This window comes from Bubalus kerabau, chromosome 11 (assembly GCF_029407905.1).
Source record: "Bubalus kerabau isolate K-KA32 ecotype Philippines breed swamp buffalo chromosome 11, PCC_UOA_SB_1v2, whole genome shotgun sequence".
NCBI lineage: Eukaryota > Metazoa > Chordata > Mammalia > Artiodactyla > Bovidae > Bubalus > Bubalus kerabau.
Window position 1 is genome coordinate 25,426,389 of NC_073634.1, and position 16,162 is coordinate 25,442,550.

General features: G+C 41.9%; 1 protein-coding gene across 14 annotated transcripts in view; it reads right to left on the reverse strand.

The window, feature by feature from the left end:
* SLC8A1 (solute carrier family 8 member A1) overlaps positions 1-16,162 on the reverse strand; it is a 463,546-nt gene that overhangs the window by 35,849 nt on the left and 411,535 nt on the right. For 13 of the 14 annotated variants that reach the window (XM_055539881.1, XM_055539882.1, XM_055539884.1 and 10 more), the window contains one exon: positions 9,137-9,412. In XM_055539881.1, coding sequence (XP_055395856.1) covers positions 9,137-9,412 — 276 coding nt within the window. Of the gene's footprint in view, positions 1-2,445; positions 2,548-9,136; positions 9,413-16,162 lie in introns of those variants that run through there. The other variant, XM_055539885.1, reaches the window with a different exon arrangement.

Consider the following 16,162-nt stretch of genomic DNA (forward strand, 5'->3'; position numbering starts at 1 on the left):
ATAGAACGTCCAGAGATAAACCCACACACCTATGGCCCCCTAATCTGTGACAAAGGATGCAAGAATATACAACGGAGAAAAGACAATCTTTTCAATGAGTGGTGCTGGGAAAACTTGACAGCCACATGTATTATAAAAGAATGAAATTAGAATGCTTCCTAACTCTGTACACAAAAATAAACTCAAAATGAATTAAAGATCTAAATGTAAGGCTAGATACTATGAAACTTAGAGGGAAATACAGGCAGAACACTCTCTGACATAAATCATAGCAAGATCTCTTTTGATTCACTGGCTAGTAATGGAAATAAGAAAAATAAACAATGGGACCTACTTAAACTCAAAAGCTTTTACATAGCAAAAGAAACAATAAACAAAAAGACAACCCACAGACTGGGAGAAAATATTTACAAATGATGTGACTGATAAGAGATTAGTCTCCAAAATTTACAGAATAGCTCATGATGCTTAACAGAAGCAAAAAAACCCAACTCACTCAAAAAGTGGGCAGAGACCTAAATAGACATTTCTCCAAAGAAGACATGCAGATAGCCAATAGGCACATGAAAAGATGTTCAACATCACTCATTATTAGAGAAATGGAAATCAAAACTACAAAGAGATGTCACCTCACACCAGCCAGAATGGCTGTCCAAAAAATATCCACAAATAATAAATGCTTGAGAGGGTGTGGAGAGAATGGAGCTCTCCTACAATGTTGGTAGTAATGTAATTGGTACAGGCACTATGGAGAACAGAATGGAAATTCCTTAAAAAATAAAAATAGACCTACCATGTGACCCTGCAGTCCCACTCTTGGGCATATATCTGGGCAAAAACATGATCTGAAAAGATACATGCACCTCAATATTCATTGCAGCACTGTTTATAATAGCCAAGGCATATTACAAGGCAGAGAATCAACCTAAATGTCCATCGACAGAGGAATGGATAAAGAAGATATGGTACATATATACAATGGAATATTACCCAGTCACTAAAAAGAATGAAATAATGTCATTAACAGCAACACGGATGGACCTAGAGAGTGTCATATTTAGTGAAGTAAGTAAGTCAGAAAGAGAAGGAGAAATGTCATATGGCATCCCTAATATGTGGAATCTAAAAAGAAATGATTTTAATGAACTTACTTTCAAAATAGAAACAGAATTTGAGACTTTGAGAATGAACTTATGGTTGCCTGGGAGGAAAGACGGGAGGAAGGGATAGTCAGGAAGTTTGGTATGAGTGTGTACACACTGCTACATTTAAAATGAATAACCAACAAGGACTTACTGTATAGCACATGGAACTCTGCTCAATGTTATGGGGCAGCCTGGATAGGAGGGGAGTTTGGGGGAGAATGGATACATGTTTATGTATGGCTGAGTCCCTTCACTATTTACCTGAAACCATCACAACATTGTTTGTTAATCATCTATACCTCAATACAAAATAAAATGTTTTGTTTTGTTTTTAAAAGGCTTTTTGTTTTCACAGCAAAGAAAGCCATGAACAAAATGAAAAGGCAACCCTCAGGATGGTAGAAAATATTTGTAAATGAAGCAAGTGACAAGGAACTAATTTCCAAAATATACAAACAACTCATGCAGCTCAATATGAAAAAAACAAAACTGAATCAGAAAACCAGAATTTGAAAGGATGCATGCACCGCAGTGTTCACTGCGGCACTATTTACAATACCTAGGACATGGCAGCAACTTAGATGTTTATCAGAGAAATAAAGAAGGTGTGGTACATATATACAATGGAATATTACTCGGCCAGAAAAAGAAACAAAATGGTACCATCTGCAGAGATGAGGATGGACTTAGAAACTGTCATTCAGAGTGAAGTAAGTCAGAAAGAAAAAAACAAATATCATTTAGCATTAATTATATGTTCAATCTAGAAAAATTGTACAGATGAACTTATTTGCAAAGCAGAAATGGAGTCACAGATGTAGAGAACAAATTTATGGCTACCAAGGTGGGGGATGAATTGGGAGATTAGGATTGATACATATACACTACTATGTAAAAACAGATAATGAGAACCTACTGTATACAGCACAAGGAACTCTATTCAATGCTCTGTGGTCATCTAAATGGGGAGGAAATTTTAAAAAGAGTCAAGCTGTCCACTGACAGATGAGTGGCTATAGATATGGTACACATATACAATGGAGAAGGCAATGGCACCCCACTCCAGTACTCTTGCCTGGAAAATCCCATGGACGGAGGAGCCTGGTAGGCTGCAGTCCATGGGGTCGCTAAGAGTCGGACATGACCGAGCGACTTCACTTTCACTTTTTCACTTTCATGCATTGGAGAAGGAAATGGCAACCCACTCCAGTGTTCTTGCCTGGAGAATCCCAGGGACGTGGGAGCCTGGTGGGCTGCCATCTATGGGGTCGCACAGAGTCAGACACGACTGAAGCTACTTAGCAGCAGCAGCAGCAGCAGCACACATATACAATGGAATATTACTCAGCCACAAAGAGGAACAAATTTGAGTCAGCTGTAGCGAGGTGGATGAACTTGGAGCCTGTTATTCAGAGTGAAGTAAGAAAGAGAAAAACTAATATTATATATTAATGCATATATATGGAATCTAGAAAAATGGTATTGATGAACCTTGTAGTGCAGCAATAGAGACACAGATGTAGAGAACAGATGTGTGGACATAGCTGTGGAGGGAGAAGGTGGGGCAAACTGAGAGAGTAGTATTAAAACATATACCATATGTAAAACAGATAGCCAGTGGGAATTTGCTGTAGGATGCAGGGCGCTCAACCCTGCTTTGTGATAACCTAGAAGGGTGAGGTGGGGGGAAGTTCAGGAGGGAGGGGATATGTGTATACATATAATTATGACTGATTCACATTGTTGTATGGCAGAAACCAACACAACACTGTAAAGCAATTTTCCTTCAATTAAAAAAATGTAGAAGTCTAGAAGTCAAAAAAAGAGCGAATATGTTTGTGTGTAACTGATTCACTTTACCACACAGCAGAAGCTAACAAAACACTGTAAAGGAACTATACTCCGAACTTTTTTTTTAAAAAAGCTCTTGTTTCTATACCCCTGTGGTTCATATTCACTAACACTGCAATCAGAGGGCAAAGTGAATGGCTAGTTTAGCTAGTTTTATATCATGTACATCCTATGGTATTTAAAAGTCTGGAAGTGGTAACTTAAAAATGACAGATGATCTGATATTAAGATTATTTTTAAAAAAGATTCCATGTAGAAAATAGGGCAAAACCTCCAAAATTGTCTATTTCCTTCTCCTTTATGCCTTAAAATCTCTAGGGTAAAATAATTCTTACTTGACAGAACTCAAAGGATAATCATAATACTGGAAGCAAACAGAAGTCAGACAATGCCAGTGCCCTAGAATACCCAATTTTTAAACTGTTCTGGTCCCAAAAGTAAACAGTCAGTAAAGAGAAGATGAAGTGAGCAGTAGGCAAGCTTTGGGCATAAGCCCAATCAAGATATATGAAGAAAGACCAAGACAGGACTCAGGTCAAACTACTCCAAACTCATCAACATCTCAGAGTTTTCTGTGTAATTAAAGAAGAATGCTTACTTCTATTTGACTTGATTTAAAAGGAGCCAGAGATGAAAGGAAAAGGTTCATATTTGGAATCTGATGTATAAGCTTGTCTTAATATACCCAAGTTTTACTCACGTAAAATGACTGTGTGCTAAAAGATTGCCAATTAAAGATGGTTCCTAGTACAAAAAAGGCTAGGTTCCAAATGTTCCTTCTTGCACATTATCCTCTTGTATTTTGAACCTGTATTTCCAGAGAAGCAATGTGATATAGCATGGTTATGAACTTATGCCAGTCTACTGAAAAGTGCCTGTTTAGCACTCTACAAAATATACCTAAAGTTTCTAACAGTTCTGGCCTGAGTTCTGAGTCTTGGAAGCGGAGATTATAGGAGAGAAAAGAATGAAGAGATAATACCTTGCTGCTCACAGTTCCCACCATAGTCACAATTATGAATGAAAAAACGTTGTTTCCATTCTGATATGCTTAGTGCTTTGAAATTTACTTTAGCCCCTTCTTACTACAATAACCTACTCAGATATATCCTAGTCTTCAAAAATAAGCTACACTAGAGAAACTATTCATCTCCCTTGATTCTAACTTTAATTCTTAGCTGTCTCTACAAGGTGTTATGAAGAAAGCAATCTGACAGACCAACTCATACTCATGTGTAAATGATTGTACATTAATTTATATATACAGCACACATACACAAACACATGCACACACGTAATTGCATTATTTATATGCTAACTAGGAATCATTCTAGGAGCCAGGGATGTAATAGAGAAAAAGAGCAAGGTTTCTGCTCCTATGAAACATTTCCATGGGGAGAGTAGGCCAAAGACAATACTCAAAAGCAGACTAAAAAATCCAGAAAGTTATAAACACTCAATATCAAAGAGGGTGCCATAACACAGGAAAACTGGGTGACTACTTCATATGGCATGGTCAGGGAAGGTCTCTTTGAAGAGGTGACATTTAGGATGAGACATAACTGAAGACAGCTTGTGCAAATGAAGGGGAAGAGCATTTTAGACAGCTAGTGAAACCATGAGAAAGAAATGTACTTGGCGCATGAAGGACAGTAAAAAGACTATGCTCAGACGCTCAGTCGTGTGCAACTCTGTGACTCCATGGATTGTAGCCTACCAGGCTCCTCTGTCCATGGGATTTTCCAGGCAAGAATATTGGAGTGGGTTGCCATTTCCTTTTCCAGGGCATCTTCCCCATCCAGGGAACTAACCTGGGTCTCCTGTATTGCAGGTGGATTCTTTACCAACTGAGCCACCAGGGAAGGCTGAAAAAGAGTGGGCAAGGAGGCAAACAGGACAGACAGGCAGGGGCCAAATCATATGGTCTTTGTAAGCCAGAGTGATGCTTTTGAAGTTTATCCTAAGTGCAAGAGAAAGACTGAGATTTTAAGGAGAAATGCAGTCTGATTTACATCTTAAAGCCATCTCTAGAAGAAGCATGGAGATAGATAGGAGGCTACTCTGGGGGTTAGAGTGAGGAAAAACAGTTGCCTAGACTAGCATGACTATGAGCGAGACAGCTAAGTGGGTCTGATCAACATAGATGGTAGAGGAAAGATCTGCAGGAGTTATGAACACATTCACTGGGGATGAGGACAAAGGAGTCAGGAACACCTGGGAAGATGACACTGTTTTCCAGAGAAAGGCAAGATCTAGAAAGAATAGGTTTGGGTGAAAGATAAAGCACCTGGGCAGTAGAAATCAACAGTTCTATTTGGTATATGGTGCTTTTCAGCTGTGAATTACACATCCAGTATGGATATAGGAAAGCAGTTGGTATACGAATGTAGAACTCAGGGATAAGTTGAAGTTGGGGATGTACACTTGGTACTCACTGGTGTATCAATGGTAATTAAGACTTGGAGACTGGGACAATGGCCCAGTGGGTGAGCATGACCAAGAAGAGGGCTGAAGACCCGGCTCTGGTTCACTCCAACATGAGGAGGTGGGAGCATACTGTTTTGGAAGCCCCCTTCTTCTCCAGAAAGGCAGCTCTGGGGAAGGGTGAGTCAGGAGAAAAGACTCTTCCTCTATGAACAGGTTTGGATCTTTAAGCTTGTACAGGCACACTTGAGGGTTGTCAGGAGTCCTTCTCTGCTGGTAGGTTAATAATAAAATCTCACTACCAGTTGGTATGAAGAAGCTCTGTCTCTTCTGCAAAGTCATAAGCTCTTTTTCCCAAGGTTTTGAATATGGTAAGAACATACCATTAATGAGATACATAGATATTTAATTCTACCCTGAGTCGGGAGGACTAGTAGTGAAGCTTTTCAATGCTCAAATGCCATCACAATCTAAGAATCTCAGTCTCACAGCAGAGGAGGCAGCGGCTTATCAAACACTAGCCAGGAGCCTTTCTACCTTAGGAAAACTGGTAAGATGTCAGCCTAGAGAAAGAGCTGGGCTCTAGGACCAATACCAACGAATGGTAGGCTATAAGTAAAAAGAATCAGTTTTTTTCCCATAGCAACTGGGCTTTGTCATTTGGGAAGAATAGCATCTTTTTCCCTCTAAGAAGTCAAGCACTTCTCTGAATCATCAGGATTGAAGGATGAAGTCAGAAATATTGAACAAGATGCTGAATGAACAATTTGCAGTTTTCTGAGGTGCAGGGGGAGGGAATGTCTGTTTATTTAGATATGATCATGTGAGATTACCTGTGAATATATTGTTTGGGGAGTACACTGCACAGTTAATATTACAGCAAGTTATAGGAATTCTCCCATTAACAGAGCAAAGAAATCTTCTTCCCAATGGGAAGAATTTATGGTAATGCAGGGAAACCACTTTGACAACTAATGACTCTGCTATATCATCCCACAGGCTCTCTCACCTCTTGATACCCCTACCTGGGTTCTGTGCTGGTTTTTAAGTGGCAGGACAAAAGACTTCAAGCACTAGTGAGTGAAGTCGCTCAGTCGTGTCCGCTCTTTGTGACCCCATGGACTGTAGCCTACCACACTCCTCCATCCAAGGGTTTTTCCAGGCAAGAGTACTGGAGTGGGTTGCCATTTCCTTCTCCAGGGGATCTTCCTGACCCAGGGATTGAATCCAGGTCTCCCGCACTGCAGGCAGACGCTTTACTGTCTGAGCCACTAAGCACTAGGGTTTACTGTAATCCACATTCCATGTCACACAAGAAATTTTAATCATACGGCTTTGATATGTTCCAAAGCGTTCATTCAAATACGAGATACAGAGCCATGTTTGAAGACTGATATATAGCAAAAGGAGCCAGCCTTGAGATATTGATATGAATGAAGAAAAAAGAAAAACACCCCAAAACATTTTCAGACCCAAGGATTTCATGTAGGAAAAGCATTTTTTTTCAATCCCTTTTAAAGTCAGAGATGCATTTGGTAGGCCCTATTGACTTATCAGAAATTCAGGCTAATTTTGAATAACTGTCATGAGATCTAATTTTGCCTTCATTACCATAATTTGCACATATTCTCCTCAAGGGTTAAGAATGTGCCACGGCCAAGAGTGTGCACTGACTTGGGTACCGTTTCGCACGGTAACTTAAGCCTTAAGGACAGCAGATCCCCTGACATTTTCCTATAGTAACCTGAGACAGAGCTGGGGCTGACCATGATGCTTAGTTCCTGTGGTTGTGTACATGTTCTCTAAACAAAGCAACTGAAGAATATTTTCAGTTTTTCCTCTTGCTTGCTATATTTCTAGTCATTTTTAGAAATTAAAGACCAAATACACATCTATTGGAGTACAGCTGGTTTTAAGGGGGAATCTACTCTCTTCTGAGGATCAGCAATCAACAGGAAGAATTTGCACAGCCCTGCTCTCTAAGGTGGGAGGAAGAGCATTCGTAATTGCTCGGCTCCTCCATGAACTCAGCTGGACCCCTAAACCATGCTGGGCCCAGCATGATCAAGACCTGAAAACAGTCAATCAGTTGTGTAATACCAAGCGCTGTGGCTGACCAGTATAAATCTGGACACTTCACCCATCCCTTGTTTCTCAAGGCTGAAGGGTCTGGATTCATACTTGTCAGATCATCTTTAGCCATTCAACACCATAATCACAAAAGCTGCTTTTTTATGCAATTCCTTCTATGTCCCAGATGCTTTACGTAAGCTGTATAATTTACAGGCATTTTCCCAATCCTTACCCTCATTCTGCAAGTTAAGTATGGTTATCCCTAGTTCATAAATGAAGAAACTGAGGCTCAGAGAAGTAATCTATCCATAGTCACGGAGATAATAAGTACCTGAGAAGAACAATTAATGATCTCAATCAAGAAATCATGGTTCAACTGTGCTTGTTTTTAGTCTCAAAAACCAAAAGTCAGGCTGCCAACTATGTCAAGTGTTAGTAGAAGTCACAGCCTTTTTATCAAGGCTCTGGCAAGTGTTGAAAGTGGGAAGGGAATAGCTATATTTCCCCGCAAGTCCTGCCTTTTCCCAAGCCCACTGCAACTCTTGTCACTGACTTTCTGTCGATAGAGACACAAGTCTTGTTACTGTCAGTTGAGGCTGTAACTCTGTCAAGATGTCAACCAGTGCTGGAGAGTGGGTCCAGAACCTGAGTTATAATAAACTCTGATGTGTTGATATATACCTGTGAATCACCTGTGAGCTTCACACACATTTTGGGCCCTTCTTTAGACCTTCCGATTCCATGGCTCTCAGGCACTTGCATTTTTTAAACAAGCTCTGAGGTAATTTTGATGCCCAACAAAGTCTGAAAATTACGGCTCTCAAAGTAATGATCAGGAGAAGGCTATCTTACTTAGAAGTGTGAGTATACATAATGAGCTATAGCTGTAGGTTGGAAGAAAAAGATTCACCTTATAGGAATGCATGAAGGGATGTCCAGTTGGTCTGCTCACTTTGGTCAGGATGACTTTTTCCTTGTTCTGATTCATGTTAATTTTTCATTTACTCCCATTAATATTTGGGTCAAGAGAATATCATATCAGGTCTTAAATGTTTATCTTCACAGCTCTGTCGGTAAAGAATCTGCCTGCAATGCGGGAGACCTGGGTTTGATTCCTGGGTTGGGAAGATCCCCCGGAGAAAGAATGGCAACCCACTCTAGCGCTCTTGCCTGGAGAATCCCATGGACAAAGAAGCCCAGCAGCCTACAGTCCATGTGTTCGGAAGAGTCGGACGTGACTTAGTGACCAAACCACCCAACAAATACAGTGAGTGCTTCTTGCTAAATACACAGAAGACAGAAATTTTGTTCTTAAAGATGATTCTGCAGCTGTGTTTTTCAAAGTTCTAATTGTAATAGGAAGCTGACCTATCAATCTAGCCATTAAATCAGTCTGCACTCTCTGGACAGGCAGGCAGGCCCTCTGGGAATGCTACCCTGTCAGCATGAGGACAATGACCAGCTTTCTAACCTTGAGAAATGCCATGACAATATTCTGGCAGTGACATCATGCATAGCTTTGGGCTTTTGTCTTTCATCGGCCGGGTTTGTTAGCGCAGACCTTGAAACCGCAGAAACAAAAAGGTCAAGAAGGTGAAAGGGCTTCCATTTCTGAGGCAATCACATAGGCATGTATCCCCTACCTGGCACTGAGGTTCCAAGCGCGACGAACACCACCGCGGTCACGGAATCCTTCAGGCCGATGGTGCAGCCAAAGTGGGAAGCGAGGTCTCCAATGAAGGCCGTCAGTAGGCCGATCATGAGGATGGAGACGATGAAACACGCCCAGCCGTTCCAGTACTCTGTCGGGGGGACAAAGGCGAAGAGGACCTTCCAGAACACAGTCAGAAAGTGCATCACGTAGTCAAAACAGGAGGGCAGCTTCTCCTCCCCACATTCGTCGTCATCGTCATCTTCCCCTAGAGAAAGAGATGGAGGATATTCCATCAAAACCTGTGCTCTCAGCTTCCCTTCTCTCCTACTTTCTCCTTCCCAGGCTTTTTAGCCCTTGCCTGACAGGTAGGTGAAGCTTTGGGTTTTCCAATAGCCAATCATAATTAACCAAATAATTATTAAGGTACTGACATACTTCAGGGAACAGCAGCAAAAACTTAAGCCCCAACCAGTTCTGGTGATATGCAAACAACACACACTTTCTACTCCCATGTTACCTCCAGTGAGAGTTGTCATTTCATAGAAATGAAAAGGATTTCTCCCCAAAAACCAGGAAAGTCATGTCCAGGCTTGGAAAGAAGCCTCTTTTAATGAAAGATAACTGACAATTCTTATACCAGGATTCTTTCTTTCCAGCTTGGAGTCTGGCTCTGGGGATTCATGGCTACATGATCTCATATAGGACCATGTTCTAATAGAGGCCTGTGAGCCCTACATATTTCTCCAGCTTCATCTGCAACTGCTTCAAACTCAAACTTCATCCCGGCCAAATGGAATTATTCACATTAAAAAAAAAAAAAAAACAACTGTATGTAATGTACTTTCTCTTACTTTTATCTTTTAGAACCAAATGTGCTTGGCATGGGAGAAGGAGATGGCAACCTACTCCAGTATTCTTGCCTAGAGAATCCCATGGACAGAGGAGCTGCTGTCCATAGGGTTGCACAGTCAGACACGACTGAAGCTTCTTTGCATGCATGCATGCATTGGAGAAGGCAATGGCAACCCACTCCAGTGTTCTTGCCTGGAGAATCCTAGGGACAGAGGAGCCTGATGGGCTGCCATCTGTGGGGTTGCACAGAGTCGGACACGACTGAAGCGACTTAGCAGCAGCAGCAGCAGCAGCAACAGCAGTGTTTGGCATATCCTAACCACTCTCTCCTTATTCTTTAAAACATCACTGCCTCTGTGAAACTTTCCCTGCCCCCTGCCCCCTCTCCCTCTGGCCATGTTGGGAACTTCTCAAAGTTTCCATAGCCCCCCAACACTGGTAACACTGGATCACTGGTTCTCAAAGTATGGTCCCAGAAGAGTGGCAGCAGCATCAAGAAATTTTTTTAGAAATGCAAATTCCTGGCCCCACTGATCAAACACTAGGGGGAGGGGTGAAGGGGGAGGGGTGTGAACAAGTCATCCAGGTGATTCCCACACATGCTCAGTTTGAGAACCAGTCTCTAGATGGCACCTGTTCCTTCCTCCATTGTGACTGTGAACTTGTCAAGGGCAGGAACGTGTTCATTTTTGTGTCTTCAGTGTTTGATCTCATCTCCAGCATATGCAATAAGCTGGCTAAGTTCAATGAATGTGTGTTTGGATTCCGACTGACTCAATTTGAGTACTTAATTACATAATGGATACACCCATACCAATTTTGCCAATTATGTTACATGATACTATCAATGCATAATAATCGAGTATCAAATACTACTACCAAGAAATTCAAAACTTACTCTTTAAAGAAGTCAGGAAAACAATAGTAGTGTTTTAAGACAGAGATTTCATTTACAATGTGATATTGTGAAATAGCTGTATCATCACGACTCAATTGACACGAGTTTGAGCAAACTCCGGGAGAGAGTGGAGGACAGAAGAGCCTAGTGTGCTGCAGTCCACTGGGTCACAAAGAGTCAGACATGACTTAGCAAATGAACCAGCAACAACATAGGGATATAATCCCCATTCACATATTTTCAACTCTTCTTGAATGTCAACTCTTCCTGAAATAGGGTCTAATAAATATTTCTGTGTTCTGTGGCCACTTTGGAAAGAACTCCTTGAGACTTTGTTTCGCCACCACTACCTCCCAAAATCTTGTCATCAGGGATCCACTGTCCTCCCAACTAATGCAGCTGGCAGTGGGTGGGGCGGCCACACTTCCCAGCTGACGGCAAGATCTGAGACTGCCAGCATGGGGCCAATGTGCGTGCCCTTCACGAGACTCTCTGTGGAGAGGCCATCTGAGGCAGCTCATAGTTGGGAAAGCCTCTTAAAGCAGAGGAGCTCTGAGAGAAAAGTGGCTCTCACAAAACACGAGGCGTGTCTGGATTTGTCATCTGTCATCTTACAGGACGAGAAAAGAGGCAGTGGGTCACTCTTCAGTAAGCACGAGGTCAGAAATTATTATGCAGACGCACTCTGGCATCCGCAGAGAAAGTAGCCCGGTCTGAGGCTTTGGAAGCTCTGGAGTAAGCTCTCAGGAAGAAGCCCGCAGCAGATGGATGGAATCAGCTTTGGAGACTAACGAGGACTTGACTCGGCCACAGATGGAAAAAGGTGAGACTCACTAGAGGGAGAAAGTGTGGATGACCATGTTAAAGCAAGTGACCAAGGAGGCCACTTGGCCATTACACTAGGGTGACTCTAATGCCTTAGGAATCGATGTAAGCAAGCCGAAACCTCAGCCAGAAGCAATTCCTATACCTACACTAGTATCGGAGAAAATGAAATTGAGGAGCCACCAATCTCAAAGAGCCAGCTGTCATAAGTAAGGCAACTGCTTAAGCTAGAGCCAACTGGACAATCTTCTTGCTTCTTGTGAATCCATGTTTGGTCAAATAAAGTCTTAAAAGCTTTTAATGTGCCTCAGTTTATCTTTTAACAACCATTTGTACAGTGCTTATGCTGTATGGTTATTATTACATTTTTAATATCTTTCTTGCCTGAAAGCCGAAGATCTTTTGAAGTAAAAGCACATGTTGTGGGCTGAACTGTGTCTCCTCCAGATTCAGCCCGATTCCCAGTACCCAAGAATATGACTATATTTGGAGAGAGGGGCTTAAAGAGACAGGCTGTTAGGGTGACCCCTAAACCAATCTGACCGGTGTCCTGGTAAGGGGGAACCAGGATATAGAGAGAGGCAGCAGGGGTACTTGCACGTGGAGGAACAGCCCTGTGAGCACACAGCAAGGAGCAAGCCCTTCCTGCTCCCAAGTCAAGGAGAGAAGCTTCGGGAGAAGCTGAACCTATCAAAAGCAACATCTTGGACCTTTATCCTCCAGAACTGAGAACACACATTTCTATTGTGTAAGCTCCAGTCTGGGGTGTTTTGTCACGGCAGTCCTAGCAAACTGTACAGCCCCTTTGGAAGCATCCTGTATCACAGCACTGACAGGTGGGAACAGCCACTCAGTGTTTTGATTACCTACTCCTTTTTTGTTTCCTTATCCATCTCTTCTTTTTTCCTACTGTTACTGAACCAGGTTCATTTTGCCCTATGAACAGTAAGGCAAATCGCTGAGAGGCTGAGGTTTGCAGTAAAGGGAGGGTTTATTCCCAAGGCAGCCGAGTGAGGAGACAGGAGGACAAATCCCAAAGCTGCCTTTTGAAAGCAGAGGGTTTGGATATTTACGGGATGACGAATAAAGAAGAAGGTGGTCTGGGACATGGGGAGCACAGGGAAAGGTGATTGGACAAAGATGCCGTAATCTTGGTTCTGCACAGGCATAATGCTCAAAAGGTCACTGAGTGGGCACTCACGCATGCCCAATTGGAGGGTCAGTGGTCCCATCCAGTGTTAACCAGCTCAGTTCCAACTAGACACAGCCTAAAACATCTCAGGCAAGCACCTATTGTTTATGCTATTTGGAGAACTTGCAAGTCATAAAATAACCTTGATTAGTGAAGGCAAGTGAAATGGATTTGACTTTGAGTTCCATTTCATTTCACCTTTCTTCCCATTTCCCTCTTACCCTCCACTTGAGTTTCAGGTGAAACTCACTGCGAGAGTTGCAGCTGTCAGGTCTTATTTGAGGGGAGGGGCAGAAAAATTTCTCTACCTCCTCTTCTCCCTACTTCCCAATCTAAAGTTCTGGTGTGTGTGGGGCGGGGGGGAGGGGGTGCCCTGCATGTACGCTAGGAAAGCTCAGAAAAAGCACTAGACCTTTTAATTATATTTTTGTATCTGATTCTTCAAAATTTCTATATTTGTAAAGATTTTATGATTTTATAGGGAACATGATTCCCAGGTGCTGTGAATGGTCAAGAACCCACCTGCCAACGCAGAAGACATAAGAGATACAGGTTCGATTCCTGGGTTGGGAAGACCCCTTGGTGGAGGGCATGGCAATCCACCCCAGGATTCTTGCCAGGAGAGTTCCATGGAGAGAGGAACTTGGCAGGCATAGGGTTGCAAAGAGTTGGACATGACGGAAGCAACTTATTATGCTCACATCAAGCATGCATGACTAAAACAGTTTGGAAAACACTAGATTTTAATCAATCATTCATACAAACACAGATCATTCTGCCTCTAACTCTACGAAGTTAATTTTCGGGTGTCTAAGTCTCATATTGTGAAGATGAAAAGAAAACAAATAATGAAGCTTCTCATAAAAAATGACACTTATAAATCAAGAGCAGATATTATATTTGTCTTCAAGATGGAAATAATAACACCATTCCCAGGAGGGACGTGCAAGGGAATAATTAGATCATCTCTGGAAAATGTTTGAGGATATTTCAAGGTAATGATTATCATGGTCATGATCATTATTTCCCTCCACTTAGTATTGTTATGGTGTTTCCCCATCATTATCTAATTGCTTAGTCAAGGTGCTGGGTCCTAAGGTGACATTCTAGGCTTTTAAAAACAAAATCTGATATTGCCCTCTGGAATTAACTTTATGACCTGTAAGTTTGCAATGCAAAGTGTGTGTGTGTGTGTGTGTGTGTGTGTGTGTGATAGAGAGAGAGACAGAATTTCCTTCTGTAGGCTTCCAGCATTATAGGAAATCTTAAATATTTTAATGCTTAAGTCTGGACTGGAAGGCCCATCTGTTTTATTGCATTTGAAAGTATAAGTGGGTTCCCATCCTTTTTCCTGGGATCTCACTGCTCTTTATAAATTTTAATCTCCAACTCAGATGTCATTTAAATATTAAAAATGACCCCTGACTGCCATGTATGATGCACAATTACCCTGTCTTGGAGAAGGACAAAGAAATATTGTGTTCATTCATCAGCATCTGTATTATACTTAAAAGTGTGCACCTTACAAAGAGCAGTGGAGCATTAAAAAAAAAAAAAAAAGCACCTGGAACATCTCTTATGTGATGGCACAGATGATAGTAATTTGCTGTTTCTGTATGTTTGGCAGCTCGGTGTTACCGGACGCTAGGTAATTTTTTCGAGTTTCTCTTCTGCATTAGCAAAGGAACAGGCAGGTTGGTTGGTTTCCTTTTATAGAATTCCAAGCAAAGGGTCCTCTTATCTCAGAACCCTTCTTTTCAGCTTTATGGACTTCACTAATGGGAAGATTAACAAACAAGCTGTATTTCATTAATCCTTCCCATGGCCTTTTAAGTGGTTTCCTTGATACATGTTGGACTTCCTAAATATAACTACAAAAGTAGCCAAATCATTAAAACTACAGACAGTGGAAAGAACTGACTTCAACTATTGATATAATAGTACTTTCCCTGGCCCTGCTCTGCAGCATGAGAACTAAGACATCATCAGCTCAATTAATTGATCATGAAAGACAATCCCTGGACATTATACAACTGCACATTTTACAGCATCTAAAGTAAACCAGGTAGAGACTTCCCTGGCAGTCCAGTTAAGACTCTGCACTCCCAGTGCATGGGACCTGGGTTCGATCCCTGGTCAGGGAAATAGATCCCACATACGGCAATTTAAAAATCCTACATGCCACAGCTAAAAATTCCTCATGCCGAAACTTAGACCCAGCACAGCCAAATAAATAAATATTTAAAAACAAAGTAAGCCAGGTGTTAATCTGTATCCTTCTATAAGGCACTCACGGAGAAGGCAATGGCACCCCACTCCAGTACTCTTGCCTGGAAAATCCCATGGATAGAGGAGCCTGTTAGGCTGCAGTCCATGGGGTCGCTAAGAGTCGGACACGACTGAGCGACTTCACTTTCACTTTTTACTTTCATGCATCGGAGAAGGAAATGACAACCCACTCCAGTGTTCTTGCCTGGAGAATCCCAGGGACGGGGGAGCCTGATGGGCTGCCGTCTATGGGGTCGCAGAGTCAGACACGACTGAAGCGACTTAGCAGCAGCAGCAGCAGCATAAGGCACTCAAGGTTTGGCCTCAGGGAGAACTTGGAAAACCAGAAATAGAGGCTTTTGCTAGGTGAAGTGGACCTTTGGTTCAGAAGATTCAGAAGACTTAAATCAATTTCTGGTTCTGATAGCTTGTTTTGGGGCAAGACGCTTGACTATCCTGAGCCTCAATTCCTCTTCAGTCATATAAGTTTCTAAACTTTCACATCACAGGGCTGTTGTGAGGACAGAGGGGAAATGCCCAAGTCCTTTGTAAAACTGCAAACCCCTCTACAGACCTGTGTGCCATCTTCCACAACTGTTACTTGTCAGAAGAAAGGCTGTAAATCAATAGGATCTGAGGATACCAATTGCACAGAATCTGTATTCTGTTTGAATGAACTGTTATCACTGCAGCTTCCCTGAGCGGCTTGGTTTTAAGAAAAAAAAGGCAGAACAGAGGGAGAGAACATAATGGGGTGTCTACTGAATGTCATACACTGAGCTAATTTTTTTCACAAATCCGATCTTATTTAATCCCTATAATAACCCTGCAAGGTAGGCATCTTTAATCCCATCGTACAGATGAAGAGGCTGAAGCTTAGAGACTTTAAGTGACTTTTCTAAAATAATGACACAGAAGCTTTTAAGGTTAATTAGGTCCCATTTGTTTATTTTTGCTTTTATTTCCAATATTCTGGGAGG